General features: G+C 41.7%; 1 protein-coding gene across 1 annotated transcript; it reads left to right on the top strand.

The window, feature by feature from the left end:
• The first annotated feature begins 1108 nt into the window (after positions 1–1108).
• YBX1 (Y-box binding protein 1) lies at positions 1109–21306 on the top strand. Its single transcript, XM_019429218.2, is given in 9 exon segments — positions 1109–1430; positions 2132–2195; positions 11877–11910; positions 14747–14836; positions 15133–15435; positions 15717–15799; positions 19792–19897; positions 19899–20058; positions 20917–21306. Coding segments are annotated over 8 exon segments (975 nt in total). The 5' UTR covers positions 1109–1264; the 3' UTR covers positions 20028–20058; positions 20917–21306.
• Positions 21307–23315: the final 2009 nt, after the last annotated feature.

Below are 23315 nucleotides of genomic sequence, written 5' to 3'. Positions count from 1 at the left end.
AAACCTTGCTCCTGGAGTCAGCATTCCACCTTATCACCTCCACTCCCAAAATGCTTTGTGCTTTTGCAGAGCTGGAGTATTTGTGGAGTGTTGGGTGTTTAAATTTCTGCCTTCATCCGTAGACTGAATTTAAGGCGGAAACTGACTCGCGAACCAAAGCATCCCCGGCCGATAGTAGATAGTAGAAGCTTAATGAAGAACAAATGAAGGTGGAGGACTTGAGCTACATCAGGTGGCAGCCTCAATTATAAACCATTTGTGAACTGTGGGTAATAATCCCCGTTTCGCATGGCTGTTGAAAGGATAAAATACAAGAGAAATGCCTAGCTTGCTCAATAAACGTGAGTTGAAATTAAATCTGATTTGTGGCCAATACAGAAAGACGTGAATACTTAACGAGGCAGTCCTTATATGCCTGGTAAGATGGATCAGAAGGCAGGTCCCCGTGGAGTACACCACCGCCCTCCGCCCTAAATATGCCGAGCCGGGGCGGTCTGAGGGACTGCATGGTCCCTCCAAGGTGACTGACTGCTCCGCCGAAACAGACGCTCTTTGAATGCATACGTTCCAGAAACCCTCGGCTGTGCCGAGAGTACACGGCCATTGTAGAAAAGACGGCTTTATCCGCAGTAATGGTCCGGGGTCACAAGGACCACATTTACAGCAGAGGGAGAGAGGGAGGCCTTTCCTCTCTATGGGCTAAGGTGCCGTCGGGTCCCCTTCCAAGCCCCCGGGTCAAGGCCGGGTAATCCCGGCTCAGGCGTTTGGCGGTTGCCCTTCCCTTGGCCAAGACCCAGCCCTGGACGTGGGGCCCGCCCGCCCGCGCTGCAGCCTCGTGAAAGTCACGTTCACTCTGCCCGTCCTCTCGGGTACTCTATGGTTCTCGTGGTGACTCTACTCTAATTCTAGTTCCGGTCTCTATGGCGGCGGCGGAGGCAGGAACGGTTGTAGGTCGGCCGAATTAGCCGCCTAAGAGCCAATGAGAATGGAGGAGTGATAAAGTGTTAGCCAATAGAAGCCAGGGGTCGGGGTCAGGTGGTGAGATTGGCAGCACTAGTGGCCAGTGAACGATGCTTGGGGCGGGTCGCTCGCAGGGCTTATCCCGCCCGTCCCGCCATTCTCGCTAGTTCGATCGGTAGCGGGAGCGGAGAGCGGACCCCAGAGAGCCCTGAGCAGCCCCACCGCCGCCGCCGGCCTAGTTACCATCACACCCCGGGAGGAGCCGCAGCTGCCGCAGCCGGCCCCAGTCACCATCACCGCAACCATGAGCAGCGAGGCCGAGACCCAGCAGCCGCCCGCCGCCCCCCCCGCCGCCCCCGCCCTCAGCGCTGCCGACACCAAGCCCGGCACCACGGGCAGCGGCGCAGGGAGCGGCGGCCCGGGCGGCCTCACATCGGCGGCGCCTGCCGGCGGGGACAAGAAGGTCATCGGTGAGGGCCGGACGGGACGGGGGTGGGGCCGTAGGGAAGCCTGGCGGCGGAACCGTTACCCGAAGCGGGGCGAGCCGGCGAGCGCGCGGCCGGCGGGGACCGACTCGGCGGCGCGCGGCCGCCCCTCCCCCAGCCTTCCTCACCCGCGCCCTCGCGGACGCCGGCCCGCCCGGTCCGCGTGCCCGGCGGGCGCGCGCGCGCGCCGCCTCCCGCGCCCCCTGCGGACCCCGCGCGGCCGCGCGCCCCTCCCCCCGGGCCGCCGCGCGCCGCCGACCGCGTGTGCGGCGGGGTCCCTCCCCTCTCCGGCGGCCGCGTGCGCTCGGGCCCGCACGCCGTTGTTCCGTCCCCCCCGGCCCGCTCCCTTCCGCGTGTACCCTGAGGGCGCGGCGCGCCGCCTACGCAGGCCCGTGTGGGCCGGACGCTTCCCCTTCCCTCACGTGCTCCCCGCCCCGCAGCCGCGCCCGCCCGCTGAGGCCCGCGCCCAGCGCCTGCCCACGGGCCTCTCCGCCGCCCCGAGCTCACCCACGTGTGCCGCGGGGCCCGTGCGCGGCCTCGGAAGAGAGAGGCTGTCAGGGGGGTCTCTGGCCGCTGCGGAGCGCATGCGGGGCCGGGTGCCCCAGCGTGGCGGGTCTAAGAAAGGACGTCTGGTAATCGTGCGTTTTTTGTTTTTGTGTGTGTGTGTGTGTGTTTTTTCCCTCCAGCAACGAAGGTTTTGGGAACAGTAAAATGGTTCAATGTAAGAAACGGATATGGTTTCATCAACAGGTGAGATGACCGCTACCGTAGTCTCGGTCCTACCTTTTCGCTTGCTCTGCTCCTTGGGCAGGCCCTGCGGGCTTGGAAGGGGTTAAGCAGGGGTAGCTTGTTCCTTCTGGTGGGGTAGTGAGGTTTTGTTTTCCTTGAAGACTGAAGGGATCAGGGGTCTGGAGATGGTCTTTTGTTTTGCAGCTAAATATTAATTTAAAGCTAAGTGAAGAGGCTGCTTCTGGTACAGAGCAATTTAAAAGGCGAGCGCAGTGGACGAGCCAACTCTCAACAGTTAGGGCAAACTCAGGTAACCAGGATCTAGTGTGATTCTCTGAGGTGCATTTTTATCCTTGTCACGTTAGTGAAATTGGTATTGAAAAATGTGATGTGATCCACTGGATTAGTACGTGGGGATTATTTCTAAGTGGTTAGCCTTTGGAGGTAACAAGAGTTGACAGTGCAGTAGGGGAGGTCTTGTCATCTTGACTGCTAAGGTTATATCGCCTTTGTTTAACGTTTCAGTGTATGATGTCTTGAGGGCCTTGGAGAAATTTCACATTAGAACTACAATTTCTGTTTGTTCCTGTAGTGGCCTCTGGAAGAAACTACCCTTTTCCCTTTCTCAGGTTTTTTATTTCTCCTACTTTTTTGTTCTCATCTTTAGGATTAGTCCTTTGAGTCGTTTGTAGCAGTAGTGATGATAGCGTGCAGTTTTCGTACACCGTACTCTTCTTCATGGTCTCCCTTGTGAGCCGGGCATCATTTCCAAGATGGCTGCCAAGCAAGGCTACTAGTGCAGTTGCATATGGGTGTAGGGCATGGTGTGTGCTCGTAGCACGTTGGCCTTACAGGTGGGATACCTTCATCTCCTCCGCGTTTTCTTACATTCTTGTTTCAGAAGGGATTAAACAACTAGAAAAGAACACCTAAGAGTAGGAAATAATACTGAGTGTTTGTGTAATGGACACTACTGCAAGAAACCAAGTGGGCAAGATCAAGCTTAAAGACAGACATAATTGGCTGATGAACAACCTTTCATTACTCAACCATAAAATATTGTTGAAATGCTCAAAAGCAAAAGAGATTGTAAGCATTTGATGGTCTGTTTTCCACGTTTGCAGTTGTGGGGAAATAATTTTGTTTCTTCCAAAATCTTTGGGGAATTTTCCATCTGTTATTAACACTTTTTGTGACAGATCAAAGCTACGTTTTTTCCTCCGTTTTTTGATAATTGGTTACTAGTGATGAAGAGAATGCATGGGTGCTTATATTTGACCACTTTTTAGCTGCTCTCTGAATGTTAGCATTTCAGTTATTATTTCCATCTTACCCTGATTCCTGATTCTCTTTAGTGGTCTATACCTTAAACCAATAGTTCTCAAATTAAAGTATGCTTAGTACCTTGGAAGGGTGTTAAAAATGCAAATTCCTGAGTTCTTCCCAGCCTAGATTCTTTGGTTCTGGGGTACATTTTTAACAAGAATTCCAAGCGATTATGTCTTGTGGGCCATTCCTTGAAAAATAATGCTTCTAATTTTTGACCCAGTGTAATGCTGGTGTATACATTAGAAGGGAATGTAATGTGCAGCGTTTTCTGTGGTTGGATTGTAGTTTGTGTACTTTTGAAAGTGTATGCGCGTGCCTTATTTTTGCTATATTTTGTTAAATGGACAGAGGTTATGATTTTTTAAGTGAACAGTTTCTATCCAAGGGTAAAAGTAGTTTATTTACATATTCTAAGTTTTTTTATTTCATGAGATGCCATTCCTTGAGTATCTTTATTCCAACCTGCAATTAACCCAATTGGTAGTCCTCCAGGGCAAGTTAAATGTAGATTGACTTTCGATGATCCTTTGCTTGGACTATCCTAACCTCAACTATTTTGTCAAGCTAACCGGTTTAAATGTGCTTTGTGTTTCTAAACTGGTTTCAATGATTGTAAGACTTTCAAGTCACTGTAAAATGTGACTATAATAAGTCCAAGAGAGGTTTACCTTGATGAAGGGAAAATGTAGGTCTTAAAGAACTATAGTCTGGAAGTTTGCAAGTTGGTTGGGTATGTAGACAGGGGTGGAGGTACCTGGCTGTCGATTGGGAGGGGGTGGGTAGACACTGCTGCTGCTGTGTAAGGGAGAGGATGTAGTCTTTGGGATGATGGCTGTGACTCTAATTTTAACCTTGGGAGTTCTGTGAGTTATAATCTAGGTTCTTCAGATTTTTATAATTAAAATTGAAGGTATTTTTATGTAAACTTTTTTACTGTTGAAGAATGTATTTTCATTGTAAATATTGTGATCTAAATTATTACCCATGAAAATAATGTTAGTTTTGTAAGGATTATATTTAAAAGCGTTTTCTTCTGGTGGTTTTATTGTACAAAAGGCATAAGAGCTTTTAAAACATCAAACGTTTGGCAGCTTTTGTTAGGCTGCAGAATCTAGGAATGGTGAGAAATTCATGGTTAGTCTTCCTGTGCTGTCTTGAACAATAATTGGATTATGTGACTAAGAGGGGTTTGTTGAATACCACCACCACTCCCCCCCCCCCCCCCCCCCCCCCAGTTTCTTTTCAGTTTATTATGAAAAACTTCACTCAAAACTGTTGGAAGATGTCATTAGAAGGATGCCGCAGGGGTCAGTGGTTTCAGGGTTTGGTTCTTTGCTTTTTAAATCTGGAAACCTGATTTTTGTCTTTTGCTTCCAGCTGTTGAGGATTAATCCATGCTCACCAAACTCATGAAAAGTTACCATGAGTCGGTAACAATGGGACATGCATCTTTCATAGTGACAACAAGAGAAATACTCTGTTCTCCAGAGTACTTAAAAATGCTTAATTAATCATCCTAGGGTTTGGTGGTGAGCGAGGGATTTGGAGCAAAGAGGATCCAGTAGGGCAGAGGGCACAAACTGGTGACCTTCTAGCTGAATCTACCCCCAGATGTTTTGTTTGGACAATAGTGTTTTAAAAAGGATTAGAAATAATTACTGACACTTAGGGAGATAATACCCAGATTTTCAAGTTATCTTTTTTTAAGATCTGAATTTTAGCTTTGGGGCCTGAAATCCATGTAAATAAAAATCAGCTGGCCATGAGTATTATTACAACTTTCAAATAGGGCATACATTTTTTTTCTTTACCGCAATATGACAGGTTGGGTTTTCTCCTGTTGTTGACTTCCCTTCCTGCTTCGCTTCTGTGTATGCATTTGAATATATTACCTGTGGTCTAGGAAGATGTATGATAAACCAAGCCAAGGAAGGACTTAGCTATCTCTCTTTAGCAAAAATACTGAAGTTGTGGTTATCAAGTTTAGTCTCCCTTCTAGGGATTCCATGTGTATGTAACTGATGAAGGTGACTTCCTTCACACAGTGATGGCACATAAAAGTAGCTAATATTTCTCAAACACTTAACACCAGGAACTATTGTATATGCTTTAGGTGAACTAAACTGTTTAATTTTTAAAATCTTTGAGGTGTAGATACTATTCTGAAGACAGAGGTTGAGTGATTTGCCCTAGGAAACATAGTAAGTGGCAGAGGTAGGTTTTGAACTGTTTTCTTACTGTGGATTTTGTTCATTAGCTGCTGTTCTACTGTCCCTGAAAATACAGGCCCTTAGTCCTCTTCAATTTGGTTGGTGTCCACAAAGTTACAGGTAATTTCTTAGTGTGGCTATTCTTAGCCATTGAAAGGCTGTTTTCCTAAGTGATACCCAGCATGTCACTGGAGCTCCTATATGTGCTCACTATTAGTTCCCTGGGTTTTAAAAGCTTTCTGCTTTGCACTGCCTGTTTCATGTAGTTTGGTATTGGCTATAATAGTCCCAGTTTAGTGTGCAGATTGGCTTTAACAATTAAAAAGGACTTGCTTAATAGTCAGTATTGGGATGCAGTTGAGGAATTAAAAGAGAGAGCCTTTGATCCTCATTTCTTGGATCTTTTCACTCCGTCTTTGTATGACCTGCAAGCTAAGAATGGGTTTTACCTTTTGAAGGGTTATTTAGGAATATGTGACAGTCTGTGACCTTACGTGGTCTAAAATATTTACTGCCTGGTTCTTGGATTTTAAAATGTGTGGACTTAGGGAAAAATGATTGCCAAGTCTTTTGGGCTATTGAAAATCAGACTGAAGTTGATTACGCACAGTAAGGTCTATCTAAATCATAGAAGACACGGGTAGTCTGTAATATAACTAAATGCTGTGGCACTAAGAAGACTGTGCTACTAAGGCAGGATGGGTGGATGGAAGCATGAAATATGATACCTAAATAGTCCTTAGGTCATGATGTATCATTGGCAGTCTCGAAAAAGCAGTTATTGGTTGTGGAGGGGGGATTTGTTTTGATTTCAGAACTGAGGCTTTTCAGACAATGGCTTTGTATACAAGGCACTTGAGGATTAATTTACATGCTGGTTGGGTTAGTTGCTCATCTTAAGTTGGCCAGAAGTCATCCTTGTTCACCAAGTCACTGATAATGTAAAAGCTTTTCATCTTAAGTCTAGAGAATGAATGTATTCACGTGCTGGTTTTTTTTTATGACTATAGAATTAATAATTTGTGCAATTGAGCAATTTAAGTTGTTAAAAGGGCATGGTGTAGTAATCTGCAGCAAGGTAATAGAGCGTTTAGTTATGGATAGATGAACTTATGTATATGTTAGGTTTCATTTAAGGCAGTGCTGTGGATTGGCGCAAAAAAGTTTCCTGAAATTTTAGGACATCTTAAAACACTTTAATCTGGATAAATTTAGTAGTATAGGAGTTTAGTGCTAGCTACATGTTTTTGCCTTCATTGTGCTGCATTAGGAACTTTTAAGAGACTTGTATTTATAAATCCCAGCAGTATTTCTCTTTAGCATTTTCCCAATTTAAAAACGGTAGCCTCTTTTTTTTTTCTTCAGCTGCTCGCTATCTGTGATTCCTTTTTTCCTTGAAGTCAGTACTGTGTCCTCATTTGCTGAATAAGGACAATACTAGTTAAGAGTGAGAAAACCTAAGAGGAGGGGTTTTTGTGAAAAATTTTCAGTATAAATAATGCCCTTAATAACAGCAAGAGGTGGAGTAGAAGAATACAGCAGAGAGCATACATCTGAGTGCAGAACAGGACTGTGTGCTATATGGAATGACACTGTTGTAATATTGTGGGCCTGTGCTGTCTATACAGTAACTATTAGACTTGTATGGAAGTGTAGTTAGTGCATGCATCTGAGAGACTGAATTATTTTTAACTTGAATTTTAAAACATACCCAATTTAGTGTTTGTTTTGAACCACTTTCTTTTGCACAGCTTGCATTTGTGAACCTACTTTGCAGAAGTGTAAAACATAGAGCAGATTATGAAGGCTTAGTATGAAAAAAGAAATGTAAAATACTTGGCATTTTTAATAATTGATTTGTACGTGTTTAAATGCAAAACTCGTTTTATCTGTTTTTACTTTTTTTATTGTGACTACTGGAAAATAAACTTAGATACAGATTTCCCCATGTTGCCCAAAAGTAGTGCATTTCTGTGAAACCTTTCATGAAAGTGAAGTGGTGTAAAAGTTAAAGTGAACTTTTAGGTAACTAGGCAAACCTGTATTTATTTAGCTTGCATTTGATTTCTTTTGGACAGCAGTACTAGGCACTGAACAGCAAGTAAAATAATTGCCTCAAGTGGCAGCAGTAAGGAAGGGTTGAGGTTTGATTATATTGTGGCCTGTAGGTAAGTGTTTTATCCCCACTATGCGTATAAGGTAACTTGCTCCAGATCATGTAGTTAGTAATGGAATAGCCAGAATTCTAGCCTTGGCTCCAGTGGTTCTAGTAAGGAGTTCTAAACCACTGCTCTATGTATATTGCCTGCTCTTCTCTCCTCTTCACCCTCTCTGATCAGAAGGACTTAACGTACTATATAGTGTGTGGAAAACAATACTTGGTAATTCTGCTGCATTGCATTGAATGTGGTGGCCTTCTAGGTTGAAATACTAGGATAGACCATGTCCTATTTTTGTTACTGTTGTTAGCCTAGTGCCTAGCTAGCTAGTTAGCCTGTTAAAGGGATGCATAAACTAGTCTGCCCTGCCCATAGTCTTCCACCCTCAGTAAAGTACGGTAAAGACAGAAAGAAGTGTACCTTTTAGTTCTCGTGGATAATACCGCAAAAGGTAAGGTGCAGTCCTGGGGATGTCTCTCTGTTCCTTCCTTATTATGTTAGTAACAGCTAAAAGTTTCAAACATACTTCTTGATGATCCATTTTGGTCAGCTTATTTTAATTGCTGCTTTTCCCTCTTTGGTAAGCTCTCTCTATATAGTAGCCGTGAGCATGCATTATTTCCCAGTGTTACTGTAGATAGGGGTCTACTCCACAGCGATTTGTATGACTTGTGAGGCCAAAATGGTTTTTACATTAGGGGAGGGGATATGTAGCAGAGCCTTGGTCTATTTACAGGGAATAATTTGTAGAGTGGGGTTAATGATGGTGCCTACCTTGGGTTGTGAGGATTGAATGGTATGTATAGTTAAAGCACTTGGGACAGTATCTGGAACCTAAATCCCTCAGTAAGGTATGCCTTAGACTTGTGTCTAAGGTTTCCCCGTTTTGCAGGTGGAGATACAGTAGAAGGGGAGGCAGCTTTCCAAGGTTGCACAGCTAATAGTGGAATGAGAACTAAAGATTGGATTTTCTTTTAGCAGTACCTTGAATTTGTGCACAGTCACTTAATAAGTTGCAACTAGATTGATTTGGTGCATCCAAACTGTAGTATTCTATCTTGGCTAAAACTGCATTTTTTGAGCTGTCAAATTTCTTCCTAAAATCAGATGCACTTTGGCCATGGTAATTCCCCTAACAGGCCGGTTTGTTGTCAAAAGAGTGAGTGCTGTTGTTGGCACCACACCAGTTAATGAGCCCATATTGGTTTCCACATATCTTTGTACCTGCAGAATATGTTAAGCTGTCTTCCAAGGGACAGCATTGTGTATATTGCCTACCTTGTACTGTTTTTAGGAAGATATGTTCTAACTAGATAAGTCATTTTGGTAAATTTTTTAATTCCTTTTACAACCTTGAAGTAAAACTGTAGATAAATTTTTATTGCAGTGCATAGTATATTCTGTATGTGTATAGTTACTTGCAGCTATATTAGAAGACATGATGAATAGTCAGTGCCACCACAAATACTGATTGATAAAAGAAATGATGTATTGGCTACCCAGATATGCAGGTCGCATTATCAGTAATGAAAACTTCTTTCCATGGAAGTTGCATTTTTAGTAAATTCAGTGCATGTTAAAACAATGTAAAATACCAGATTCAAAACTCAAATATACTGGGGTGCCTAGGTGGCTGAGTCGGTTAAGTGTCCGGCTTCACCTCAGGTCATGATCTCACGGTTTGTGGGTTCGAGCTCCACATAAGGCTCTGTGCTGTCAGGTCAGCTCAGTCTGGATCCTGCTTTAGATTCTGTGTCTCCTCTCTCTGCCCCTCCCCGATCACACTCTGTCTCTCTCTCTGTCTCTCTCTCAAAAATAAGTAAACATTAAAAAAGATTTAAAAAAACCCTCAAATGTACTTACATGAAAGTCTAGTGGGGTACCAAATAATTCTTTACCTAGTTCTCTAGTGCCTGACACCCTTCACCCCAGTTATGGCAAATAGTGCCCATCTTTGGAACAACTTTAAATGACCTGTGGTGGTCAGCACTGCCCCTGTTGAGAGTTCCTGTTCTAGACTTTCCTACTCTACTAGTTTTTCATTGTACTTCTTCTGAGGGCCCTAGGGTTCAAAATTAAAGGGTTCACTATTAAAGATCTTAATAGTGATGGCTATGGAATTGTTTGTAGGATGCCTGAGGACCTATTTGACAGATGGGCATTTTGGCAACCATAATTCCCTAGGTGTTCCTAATATTCAACTAGCTTATAGAGGTCAATTTTCGGTCACCTGCCTTGAGTAGCTTTTGCAGTGTTCTGCATTTGTGTGTAGGTTTTTCTTCTAAAAATTTAAAATTTTGTTCCCATAAATTAAATGTCCTCATGCTACGTGGGTTCTTTGGCGCGCAGCATTTGTTGCTCCGTGGTTCAACAGGAAGCCAACAGTCAGTAAGCCAGTCAGTCTAATTCACTGTAACCTTTGTTCCTTTTGTCATTAAACATTAGAACTGTTTTTAAGCCCATTCACTCTGATCTACCTGACAAAATGAAGAGGGTAGGAGGAGGTCAAAAAAGATCTGGAAATCTATTTCTCCTGTGGTGTTTACTTACAATATCATTGCCTTCACTCCAGCGTCCTAGGTGAAAAGCTAAAAGCTCATTCTCCTATTTTCCTCTCACTTCCAAAATCCACTTGTTCATAAAATTTCCCCTGCTTTTACCTCAAGAAAGAGACCTCAAATACTCTCCCTCACATAGGCTTCCATCAATCCTGGTCTGGGCTTCTGGAATAGTTTTTTATAACTAACTGGGCTTCTCTTGTATCTGAAATTTTCATAGTTGCTACTAGGTTTTAATATTTGATGATGTTATGCCATATTCCTCTACTCAAAAAAGCCTTTGCTGGCTCCTCTGCCTACATAATTTAGCTCTTGTTCTTTCCCTCCTCCACAGCCATATTCCTCATGACCCAGCCAGTTTGAACTCTTCTTGCATTGAGTTTGCTAGTTACTGGTTTACCCATGTCCATGACCTCCTTTCTGTCTACCTCGGGAACATCTTTCTCATTTCCGTTAACTTCTTTAAGACTTAAGGCAAATGTTGTCTCCTTTAAAGTCCTGAAGCAGGTATTTTCAACCATATTTCTTTAGCACAGTTTAACTAGACATTTAATGATTGTTGCAAAATGGTGTCTGATAAGAAGTTAAAGGGGTTGTGTGCTAGTAGGAAACTCATTCATCTTCATCTCCTTAGTTCTCCAGCACAATGCTTGCCTGCTTGCCACAGGAATGATGGGGGTATTGATGGCATCCATGTTTGTACCTCATTGTGGTCTTTTGTTTTTCTTTAAGAGCAGTTTTAGGTGCATGACAAAACTGAGCAGAAAATAGATTTTCCATGTACTCTGTGCTCATGCGTGCAGCCCCCCCAACAGGGTCGACTCCTGCACGACGTCCACCTGCACTATCCACCACAGTAGTGACATTTGTTAAAATCAACAACCTTACATTGACGTGTTGTCACATCACCCAAAACCCATAGTTCACATTGGTACTCATTCTCGGTCTAGTACATTCTGTGAGGGTTTTTTAGGAGTCACCTTTATGACCTCGAGGAGATCTTGGAAATTGGAAATGGTGAGGAGGAACTGAGAAGGAAGCTAGTAATTAATGGAATGAGCTATATTTTTGGTCTCCTACTGAAATTAGTAACAGTGCTCTTAGGAGTAACAGTGGGGTGTGCTGGAACATTGTTTATGTTTAGTAGGATAAGTGTGACAGTTGCTAGTCACACCTTAATGGCTTAGTAGGTCACACTTGGACTTTTTTAAATCCTACAGTAGTAACGTTACAACTGTTGGTAATCTCTTGGTCTTAAAAAATGAAACAAAACAAAACTTTCTGCTTTAAATTTTCTAATGGCTCTATGGCATCCAGAAAGTCCAAGTGATGATAGGAAAAATGGGGGCGGGGGGAGATGTACAGAGAACCAAGCTTATGCTTAATCTTTGGTAACATGAAATGTATTCCATTTTCTGACTTGTTCAACTTGGTTCTGTCTTGTAGGAATGACACCAAGGAAGATGTATTTGTACACCAGGTGAGTGCTTGTGTGAATGTTTACAATTCTGGTTTTAAGGGTTGTGAGAAGGGATGCATGTTTTCTCAACTATTGTTCCTTACAAAAAGGTTATTCTATCCAACCACCAAACAATTTAGTTCCCACAGGAAGTGCTAAAATGTATACATTGAAATATTGTATTGGCAGCTCACTTAATTAAAATAGGTGTATCTCAGATGGGTATTTTGTTAATAGTAGTTTTTAAATGATGAAGTCTGCTCAATTCATACTAAATTTTTAAACCCAATTTCAGAGGAAGAAAAAAAATCTCCCATTAACCTAAACTTGAACTAATAATGCTATAAATACACACAAAACAAAAAAACACAAAAACTTTGGTGAGGTGTTTGCAAATGCTGCTAGGTTTTATCTCTGTGGTGGGACAAAATCACAATAATCATGGGGGAGAAGTAGGACTAAGCTGCAAAACCTATAAATTTGAAGTGAATGCTGGGGGGAAAAAAAACTAGCAAAGTAGCCTAGGTCCCTCTGTTTATGTTAAAACACTTTGAATAGGAATTACCTTCGGAGAATTTTGTTCTGGCTTGAAAAATTTAAGAGTCCTTAGTTTAGGGTTGAGGTGAAAAGGCGGTGTGGCAAAGTTGGTAATTACTCATTAAATAATTTTTAGATTGGCTTCAGTGTTCTGTGGGTAAAAAACTAACACAGGATTAGGTGCTACAATGCTAAACTTTGACAAGTACATTTAAGAAAACTACTTTGGAAAATGCGCATTGAGGAATTTTATTAAAGCCACTGCCAAGTAAACACTAGTATCTCGAACTTAAGTACATCATGGGCTCCGTTGGACTTCATTATCTTCACAGGTGTGCTGTGGGTAGGAAAAACACATTTGTATGTGTGTACTTGAAGTTTTTTCACTAAGACTATTGAAGTATTATCAGCTTGTATTGAAAATCACTTTAAGAACTTTTTAGCCACTTTATCTTTTTATCCAGACATCAAAAGACATAGTTGGTTTTCACACTCACTGTTAATCAGGCAGGTGTGAGCTTGGATGGCAGCATACTTCTTAGGAAGAGCTGTCTGAGGTTGGTACTTTGTCACCTTCTGAGGTATCCTATGCAGCATTCAGTGGCAATCAAGGGGGGAGCCAGATCAATTTCTTGAATATCCAAAGCCCTATCAGATAATCTCAGGGTCAAATATATAAGAATGGAAACAAATGTTCTAAACATAGGGGCCCCTGGCTGGCTCAGTCAGAAGAGCATATAATTCTTGATCTCGAGCTCATGGGTTCCAGCCCCATATTGGGTGTACAGATTACTAAAAATAAGTAAATAAACTTCAAAAAACAAATTCTAAACATAAATATGGGACTGTTCAATGTTACTTTGAAAACAAGTGTTTAATAAAATTGAATGCCAACGCCTTTGTGTTCTTAATTTCCCTTCACATGTTCAAAAGAATATGCATAATTAGGAACAGGAGACAGCAAGGCTGGTCAGTCTTGTTACTTGTCAGCAACATTAAAGAGTTTGGGGAAATTGGGGTGTTTTGAAGATGCTGACTGAAAGAAGTTTTGAGATTATAATTCTCCATACTTCTGCTATCCCCTATGACTGCAGGTAATTGAGAGTTGGCTATATATGGAAGGTATGAAAACTTTGTGACAGTTTAGATGACAGATGAGCTCAATTATTTGGCTGAACGCATGTCACCCACTTGGTACTGACCCACAGGTGTCACCAATATGCTTTCCTCTTTATTTTGGAAGTGGTTTCAACATTTAGTTGTTTCTTGGGACTTTGGATGCTCAGGTCTTCGTGTATCTGGGAGACTGTAGTTCTGGGCAACTTAGCTTAATTGGCTTCAGCTTTGTTGGTTGTCCTGCCTCCTATGGAATGGAAATGCATGAGTGATCCCGTAATGGATACCGCTGTGATGTAGTAGAATGAACATGGGATTTGGAATCCCAAGACCTGGATTTAGAAAAGTCCATACTTTTCGAAGTGCCACTTAGCTGTGTGACCTTGGGCAAGTCACCTAAGTTTTTTTAAAGCCTGTTTAATTGTCTGTAAAAAGGGAGTAGTAATAACCTTACGTCATTTGTCATAATGAGTTTGAGCAACACATGAAAGAACTTTATTAAGTAGTACATTCAAATGTGAGGTGTTACTCTTCCCCTTTTACTTTGTTGTAGCAGCAGTCTAGAGAACAAGTAACAATGTGAGATTTCTTGTATTCTGAGGAGGTAATAACTGACTATCCCACACGGTCAGATAATGTAAAGAGTGGCGCATAGTCAATACATGTGAATTGCATTTCCATTGAAGTATTATCACAGAGCGGTTGGAAGGGATTTTGGTTGACATTTGTAATTGAGTTTGATACGGTTAACACAGGGACAAAGTTGGTTTGGTCAACTTTGAAGCATGCAAAACTAAACTCGCCTGTCATCTAAACTGGCCCTGTGTGGGGCTAGCTTCTACTATTAAGTGCAGTCTTTGGGGGATAGATGGATATCCTCATTCTGTCTAAAGCTACATACGATGCTTTTGCAAAAAGCGTGTAAATACATATATATATATTGTTGTGTCTTGAGTGTTAAATTACTTGTTTTAGTTTGGAAAATAGTGGTAAAATGCTGGGGCCTTGTAAGTTTAGAGTATTTTGGTTGAGGTTGGGGGTAGCATTGGTCCCTGTTTTCCTAAATTTATTGACGGTTTGGTCTTATTTAAAGCTAATATTAAGTGTATATCCAAGCTAAAATAATATTGACTCTGGTACATTTTGAATGAAAAAGCACATTATTCTCCCCTGTTAATCTATTTTTGGAATGTGATATTACTAGACTGCCATAAAGAAGAATAACCCCAGGAAGTACCTTCGCAGTGTAGGAGATGGAGAGACTGTGGAGTTTGATGTTGTTGAAGGAGAAAAGGTGAGGATGCTTTTTGTGTAAAGGTTTGACTTCAGTATGGAAATATTTTGGAGATCTCATCCGTTAGGATGGTGGCTCTAATGTGGATGGATGGGTCAGGTGACCACATGAACACAGGTGCATCAAGCCTTATGTGCTGGCTGCAGTTAGAGGGCAATCTCTTCAGAACAGTGAGGAACTGATACTTAATCATTTCTATGCACCCCTGGCCACATAGACCCTTTATTTGCTTTGTGTAAATTTTGTTAAGTGTACTTAATTCTGTTGTCACTGTCAATATATGATGGCTTTTGTAGGGTGCGGAGGCAGCAAATGTTACAGGCCCTGGTGGAGTTCCAGTGCAAGGCAGTAAATATGCAGCAGACCGTAACCATTATAGACGCTATCCACGTCGCAGGGGTCCTCCACGCAATTACCAGCAGAACTACCAGAATAGTGAGAGTGGGGAAAAGAACGAGGGATCGGAGAGTGCTCCCGAAGGCCAGGCCCAACAGCGCCGGCCCTACCGCAGGCGACGGTTCCCACCTTACTACATGCGGAGACCCTATGGGCGTCGACCACAGTATTCCAACCCTCCTGTGCAGGGAGAAGTGATGGAAGTAAGTTTTCACCGAAAAAAGTAAAAGAATGAACAGCATGCAAAAACTTTGAATAAGTCTGCGTTTTAAGCATATTGTGAGTGTCTTCTCCTATCTGTATTGGAGCAGTTAATCTAATGGGAAGCATTTTTTTGATTCCTAATAAAAACCCAAAAGATTAATTTATAATATAATTACAGTTAGATGATTTCTTTATTTTTAACTCCTGTATGCAGACTTTGGATTTGTCTGATGGGGTTCATTTACTGTTACTGATTGAGTCAGCTTGATTGTCTTTCCAGGGTGCTGACAACCAGGGTGCAGGAGAACAAGGTAGACCAGTGAGACAGAATATGTATCGGGGTTATAGACCACGATTCCGCAGGTATGGTTTGTGTTAAATTTCTCAAGCATGTGTTAGGACTCAGCAGCATCATAATTCTCCTGCAGCCTTTTTGAGTCATTTATTTGTTAACACTTAACATTTTCTTTCATCAGATGCCTAAGAGGTGAACCTGAAGTCAGTTATCTTTGAGAATGTATTCTTTGCATCTTCTTGCTGGTACTCATTAAAAACAGCTTGTATAGATGAGGTCTACTTTATATGATTGTGTCCCTCCCCCCCCCCCCTTTGTAATAAGGGTGTACGGAATTTCAGTTTTTCTGTCCTTGCACAGGTAAGAGAATAGTTCAACCTGTATTCTATTACATGTTTTAAGACCTTCATTAGGAGGGAGAAAGGTAAAGGTAAGCATTGCCTTTCAAGCGTTAGAGGAATATCTGAACTGTACCTTAACATAAATGAGGAATCGATAGCGTAACCTCTTGAGATGGTATAATTTTCCATTAATCACGTCTCAATTGAGGGTTTTTTGTCACCCTTAAATTGCAAAATAAAATCACCCAGTAGAGTATAGAGTAATTGGAGAAGCGTTTCATGAGCCAGATGTGTTTGTTTAGTATATAAATATGGTAGTCCTCTTTGAGGCAGTATGCCCAGTTTGTCCCACAGTGGGTGGATAGAATGGTGTAACAGGTACTTTTTAGGGCTCTTTTTTTTATTAAAGCATTGAGTCTCTAGGTGTGATCCTATAACTAACAGTTTACTCAAGGCAATACAGTAATAACTCTTAACTAATGATGACTTATATAGCAACTTTAACCGTTGATGTCTAAGTAAGCTTTAAGAAACAAATTCCTTACTATAAAAAGTATCTAAAATACAATATAGAAGTCTTCAAAATACATTGTGATTCTAATTTCTATTAAAGAGGTTTCTGACAACACCACCACCCCAATCTTTTGTGTACTTCAACAGAGATGGAATACTGAAGCTTTAGAAACTAGGGAACCCAGCTGAGATTACCCTATCTGCATCAGTATATATGCATTGAGAGTTTTGCAGTAGCCAGTGTCTATAACGTATTCTTGTTTCCATTGATGTATGTTGTGTCCTGAGTTTTTAATTCATGAAAATAGCCTGGAGCTCTAGCTGGTTCATTTAAAATCTCCACCAGGAGTTTGTTAGCTGTGTGTTGGATGTTGGAGATAGATGGTGTTTCCCTGTTGAGTGTGGAAGATTATTTTTGATGCTGACAGATGAGCTTTGTTGATCTTGAACTCAGCTACTGTTCAAAGTAGTTTTAAGCCAACACAAAGATACCTTGTTGAAATACTGCAAATGATATCACAATGTCATTTTTCAAAGTGATCAGTGTTTTTAAGATTGGTCTAAAATAGGCTCTCGTGGCAGTTTCCATTATATCCAAGAGTGCCAACAGCAGAAAACTTGGTTTGCCTTTTTGTTAAGCTATAAAGTTGCTTAAGTTTTCTGCCTAGCTTTATTGATGTCTTTAAAAAATAGCCTGTGAGTTTTTATTGTTGAGTGCTTTGGTTTTACTGTTTGCCTTTTAATTAGACGTAATAGTCTTCATTTGGTGGATAGACGGGTTGACGGAGCCACATACGATGCATGGGGTTAAAATCCTGATTAGTGTAGGTTCCAGGGCAAATTGAAAGATCTAAGGCAAGTATAGCAGTTTCACTGAGGAGACAAATGAAGTGGCAAGAAGCGAGAAGTGGCATCAAGAAAGTGTTTTTGAGAAGTAAGGGCACTACTATAGGCTGGAAAATTCAGTAGAAGACAATTGTCAGGAAAGTGAGTGTAGAACCATCTTCAGGTAGGGTAGGATTTTGTCCACACTTAAGGGGTGGGCCCTTTGTTAGGAACCCTCGGTATTTTATGTGTAAGAAGCCCGAGTATGTGGGTATGATGTGTTAGTGGCATCAAAAGGAGGGGTCAGTGAAGAGGTGTGAGGAGTTTGGGCCAAAGATGTGGGATTATCTCAAGAAGAGAAATCAGGAAAATCAAATAATAGAATAAGGGTCACAAATTTAAAGTGGGGCCAGCCAATGTGGTTGTGTTTTCCAGCCATTTTCGAGCAGCAGGCTCAGGTTGAGCAGAGTTGAATTTGTCCTACATTTGTTGATCCAAATGAAGAACCTGGGGTTGGGATTGGTTATGCTTAATTAATGGTCAGCTTTTTTACTTGGGTAAAAGGGGAGACAAATATTAAGGGAGATTGGGAGATAGAATAATTGTAGCATCACTGGATTATAAATTCTCATGGAAATAAAGAATGGACGAACAAGAAGGAATTAAACTAGGAAAATCGGAAAGGGTGTTTGGAGAATGGAATACTTGGAAATTGAGAGAACCCAAATAGAAGAAAACTGGATAGGAGGTAAAGAACTTAAATACCCTACCCAGGTTATTTGGGGCTGTCAGGATAACGATAACAGGAAAAGGATAGTAAATGGAACATAACCTAACCTAAGATGTGAAAGCTTGGGGTTTTAGAAAGAAATGGGGAAAACTGACTTAGAAGCCACAGTGATAGGTGTAGAGCAGCCACTCTTGAAGACTTCAGGGGAGAGCTAGAGCAGTTTTGCCTAAGACTTGCAGCGAGGTCCCAAAACGGGGGGGGATTAGAACCCATGATGACCAATATGTATAAAAGACATGATACTAATCTTGATGTTTTTGAGGTGATGTAATGTATGGATGGAGGAAAGGCCAAGAAAACCTCACTGGTTTCTAACACTTATAGTTATCAGCTGAAGAAATTCTCATCTTTTCTTTGGTGATAGAAGTGTTGATAATTTCTTTGATCCTGATCACCTTAAATTTCAGGCCATTGACCATAATATTGCTATAGTGTAAACTTGAACTTTGTTTTCTCAGTGTATAGCTCTGGATTTTAGTAGTATAGTCACATAGTTATGCAACCATTACCACTATCTCTTAATTCCAGACGTTTTCACCCACCTCCCGCCAAAAAATACCCTTGCATCCGTTAGCAGTCACTCATTTCCTTTTTCCCTGAACCCCAGCCCCTGGCTACCACCAATTTCTGTCTGGATTTGCCTGTTTTGCACATCTCATGAATGGGATCATAGATTTGTATGTCTGCCCTCTTTCACTTTAGCATATTTTTTAAGATTCATCCATGTTGTGGCATGTAGGCTTTAATTCCTTTTCATGGGTAAATCAAGGTCCACTGTATGGATATCCTATTTGTTTCTTCAGCAGTCAGCTGATAGGCACTTGGATTGTTTCCACACTTTTGTTAATGTGAATATTGTAATCATAAAATAGATATTTTCTTGGGTATAGACCACTGAGTGGAGTTGATTGCCGGGTCACATAGTAACTCTAACAATTTGAAGAATTGCTGGACTATTTTCCAAAGCTGCTACACCATTCTTATATTCCTGCCGGCAGTGTGTGGGTTTCCGGTTTCTCCCTATCTTCACCAACACTGGTTATGCCTCTGATCTTTTGATTATGGCCATCCTGGTGGGTATGAAGTGGTCTCTTACGGTTTTGATTTGCTTTTCCTTAATGACTGATGGTGGCTGTGTGCTTTTGATTTCTTTTGAGAGAACATGTTGCCTTTGATTTTGATTTCCTGCCTTTTTAGCAAGTGCTCATCTATCTGTAAAGGGTTAGTGGCACTTGTTCCCAAACCTGATTACCATGAAGCCCATTTAAAATGACCTCATCCAAGTGTCTGTGGTGTGCCATTTTTAGTCAGCTCATGATTTACTCACTGTATCATCTATTAAAAAGTTAGAATTTGCTGGTCCATTAAAACCAGTTTTAAACTCTCATCTTCTAGTTTACACTTCCAAATCCTTGCACTAAACCCTCTCATTCAGTTTGTGAAATGCGAACCAAGTTTTGCACTTCTCATTTTTGATAAACAGGCCAGATATGGTGTTTAGTTGTCTGAACCAAGTGATAAACATTGGTGGGTGGGTTAAAGAAAGCGTGAAGGTTTTCTGATTGCAGTTTTGGCACAATGTTCATTCCAGGGGTCCTCCTCGCCAAAGACAGCCTAGAGAGGACGGCAATGAAGAAGATAAGGAAAATCAAGGAGATGAGACCCAAGGTCAGCAGCCACCTCAACGTCGGTACCAGCCGTAACTTCAATTACCGACGCAGACGCCCAGAAAACCCTAAACCACAAGATGGCAAAGAGACAAAAGCAGCCGATCCACCAGCTGAGAATTCGTCCGCTCCCGAGGCTGAGCAGGGCGGGGCTGAGTAAATGCCGGCTTACCATCTCTACCATCATCCGGGTAAGTAAGCTTAGATGGCCTCTGGCTTCTGAGCAGTCATGCGTGGGGTCCATTAATGCAATAGAAAGATAAGCCATTGTGACTTAGGGTGTCTTCACCCATATTAATTTTCTAATTCCCTAAATACGCAGTTTTGGTAGTGGCAGGTATCAGGGCCATACTTAGCCTCTCGCCCACCTCAGTTCTGACACTTAGAGGCCTAAGTATTTCTTGAATATTAATTAGAGCCTTTGTCAACTGTTCTGAATGAATTCTGTGATTTTACCAGTAAGCTGAGGAAAGTCTTGCTAACTTTATTTACCCTAAGAAGTATGATGGTTGCGTTGTGTTTCTTCTCAAAAAGAGGTGGGATAGCTACTAGAATTCACAACCTGTGTGGTGATGAGCAATATAGTCTCTTTGGGGAAAGTGGCAGTTTTGACATCATACCAGTTCCAATATTAAAGGATTCCTTTGCGTTCAACCTTTTACTTGATACTCAGAGGCATGTAATTGTCTCTGTTTTGTTCCGGAATTGTCATTTTCAGCCAGTAATGCTTTTGTTTTTTTCCCCTCTATTATTTTGTGGTAAAAAGTGGTAAAGGGGAGAAGGCATGCTCTAGCATCCAATAACTGGACTCATGCCTGCATTATTTTCCCCTCTGAATGGCAAAAGGTCATTCAGAACTTACAAGTAGCCATTCTTGTCACAGCATTGTCAGCCCCCTGTTGGAAAATCAGTGTCTTGGAATAAACATAGATTTGTTAATGCCTTCCTACTTAGCTAGTGTGATCTGGAGCAATTTGGTGTGTACTAAAAGAATGTTGTAGACGATGTAGTGCGAGATGATCTTAAATTTATTTATTTATTTTCTACAGTTTAGTCATCCAACAAGAAGAAATGAATATGAAATTCCAGCAATAAGAAATGAACAAAAGATTGGAGCTGAAGACCTTAAGTGCTTGCTTTTTGCCCATTGACCAGATAACTAGAACTATCTGCATTATCTATGCAGCATGGGGTTTTTATTATTTTTACCTAAAGATGTCTCTTTTTGGTAATGACAAACGTGTTTTTTAAAAAAAAAGAAAAAAAAAGCCTGGTTTTTCTCAATACACCTTTAAAGGTTTTTAAATTGTTTCATATCTGGTCAAGTTGAGATTTTTAAGAACCTCATTTTTAATTTGTAATAAAAGTTTACAACTTGATTTTTTCAAAAAAGTCAACAAATGGCAAGCACCTGTTAATAAAGGTCTTAAATAATTGTCTTTGTGTATATTTCTGTCTTGTCTTATTTTAGTTTGTAAGTCCTTAGCTAGCTTAGATGATACTGGTAATTATTACTCAGGGAAATTTCCTTAAAACATGTAGTTCTTTAAGGGAGAGTATTTATTTTGACAACTTGGCCATTTTCCTTCTTGTAAGATTCCTTTGGCTGTGGGGGGCAGTGGTAAAGGGGAGAGGGCATGCTCCAGCATCCAATAACTGGACTCGTGCCTGCAAGCCACTTATTTCTGGCCTTTTGGAAAGTTATTTTACCCTGCCAGTTGAAGATACCCACCTTAAGAGTTACCATATACCTGCCACAGAGCCTATTGTGCTCAGTAAAGAGGTTCAGCTCCTATGTGAGGTTGACTGAAGATGGTAACAACAGATAACGTAATGCCTATAGGAAGACTTGCTAAAGAATATGGAAATTGGTGAAGATAATTTTGTGTTCTCAGCTCCCTTCTACCCTAAGCCTCTTCTGGTTATTTTTTATAATATCTTGCTAGATGTTCACTTGGAATCCTCCTGGTCAGCTTTTTGGGCCCAGGGGAGAAAGATGATGGGGATTTAGAGAGGCACATCCAGGAGTCCTACAGTGCAATGTAAGTCCAGGTGGGGGTGCCCCTTTCCAGAATGTGCTCAGAATTCACACAACCAAGATTGCATTGTACTGGTGCTTTTAATTCTAGGGGACTGGTGAAATAAGGCAGGAAAATAATATCAAGTAAGCTAGTATCTTTCAAACTCCTTCCAAACTTAGGAGCAACTTTTTTTTTTTTTCTTTTTTTCTTTTTTGGCCTGCTGTAAAAAAATATTCACTGCTGGCAAGAATGCAGTGGAACAGATTTGAATACTGCTGATGGTTGTAAGATGTATTTTTTGTAATTACATACTTAGGACGTGTTATAATGTTATCATGGAAATTACAACACCAACAATACTGGTTAAATATCCAATACAGGTATTCCTCACTTTTTCAAAAGTTAACATTATATACTACGTTGCCTTTAGGAAGCATGTACATTATTACTTGTTTTTGCTAGCAAAGAAATCTGAAAAGAATTTTTGCTTTATGAAAATAGCATTCAGTGTTTGTTTTGCTGCAGTGAGCTGTTAACAGAGGGCAATGCACACTGAGCAAGAGTGGTGCCACCAAGTTCCTTTCCTAGAAACTACACTCAGCATAGGGGCACCTGGGTGGCGCAGTCGGTTAAGCGTCCGACTTCAGCCAGGTCACGATCTCGCGGTCCGTGGGTTCGAGCCCCGCGTCAGGCTCTGGGCTGATGGCTCGGAGCCTGGAGCCTGTTTCCGATTCTGTGTCTCCCTCTCTCTCTGCCCCTCCCCCGTTCATGCTCTGTCTCTCTCTGTCCCAAAAATAAATTAAAAAAAAAAACGTTGAAGAAAAAAAAAGAAACTACACTCAGCATCAAGCTCCCATAACGTGGAAGAAAGTTTCCTGCAGTGTGGTCTTGATGCCAATGTTGCAAACAAAATTGCTTATGCATTTTTTCATGTGTGTTTGTCTTGGGTCCTGTTGCCCAGCACCTTATGAATGCCTTTGCCATATGTAAGAATTAGATAGCCTGTGAGTCTCTAAGGCAACCCAGAGAACGTATTTTTTTCTCCAGCTAGGATGAAGGTTGAGTGGCCGATCTGGCAGTCAGATGGCACAAGCATGAGACTTGGGAGAGGTCAGCACTTTGCTAGGCGGGAGTAGGGTTCTTCAGAAGCAGCGGTTTCCTCATCTGACAACTCTGCTTTAGTTTTTGAGCCTGGTGCTCCAGCCTTTAACAATTACAAGTATCTCCTATCCCTTTATAAGAATTATTTATGTGGCTGTAGCAGAGAGATCACAGGAGAGTGGTAAGAAATTAGGTACCAAAAATGAATGAGGTGGGGTGCCTGGCTGACTCCATTGTCAGAGCATGCAACTCTTGATCTTGGGGCTGTGAGTTTGATCCCCACATTAGGTGTAAAGATGGCTTAGAAATAGTCTTTGGGGCATCTG

This window comes from Panthera pardus, unplaced genomic scaffold (genome assembly GCF_024362965.1).
Source record: "Panthera pardus isolate Hobbes unplaced genomic scaffold, ASM2436296v1 HiC_scaffold_11, whole genome shotgun sequence".
In the NCBI taxonomy this organism is placed as follows: Eukaryota; Metazoa; Chordata; class Mammalia; order Carnivora; family Felidae; genus Panthera; species Panthera pardus.
Note: the sequence above shows the minus strand (reverse complement) of the source record. Positions and strands in the feature narration are given on the sequence as shown.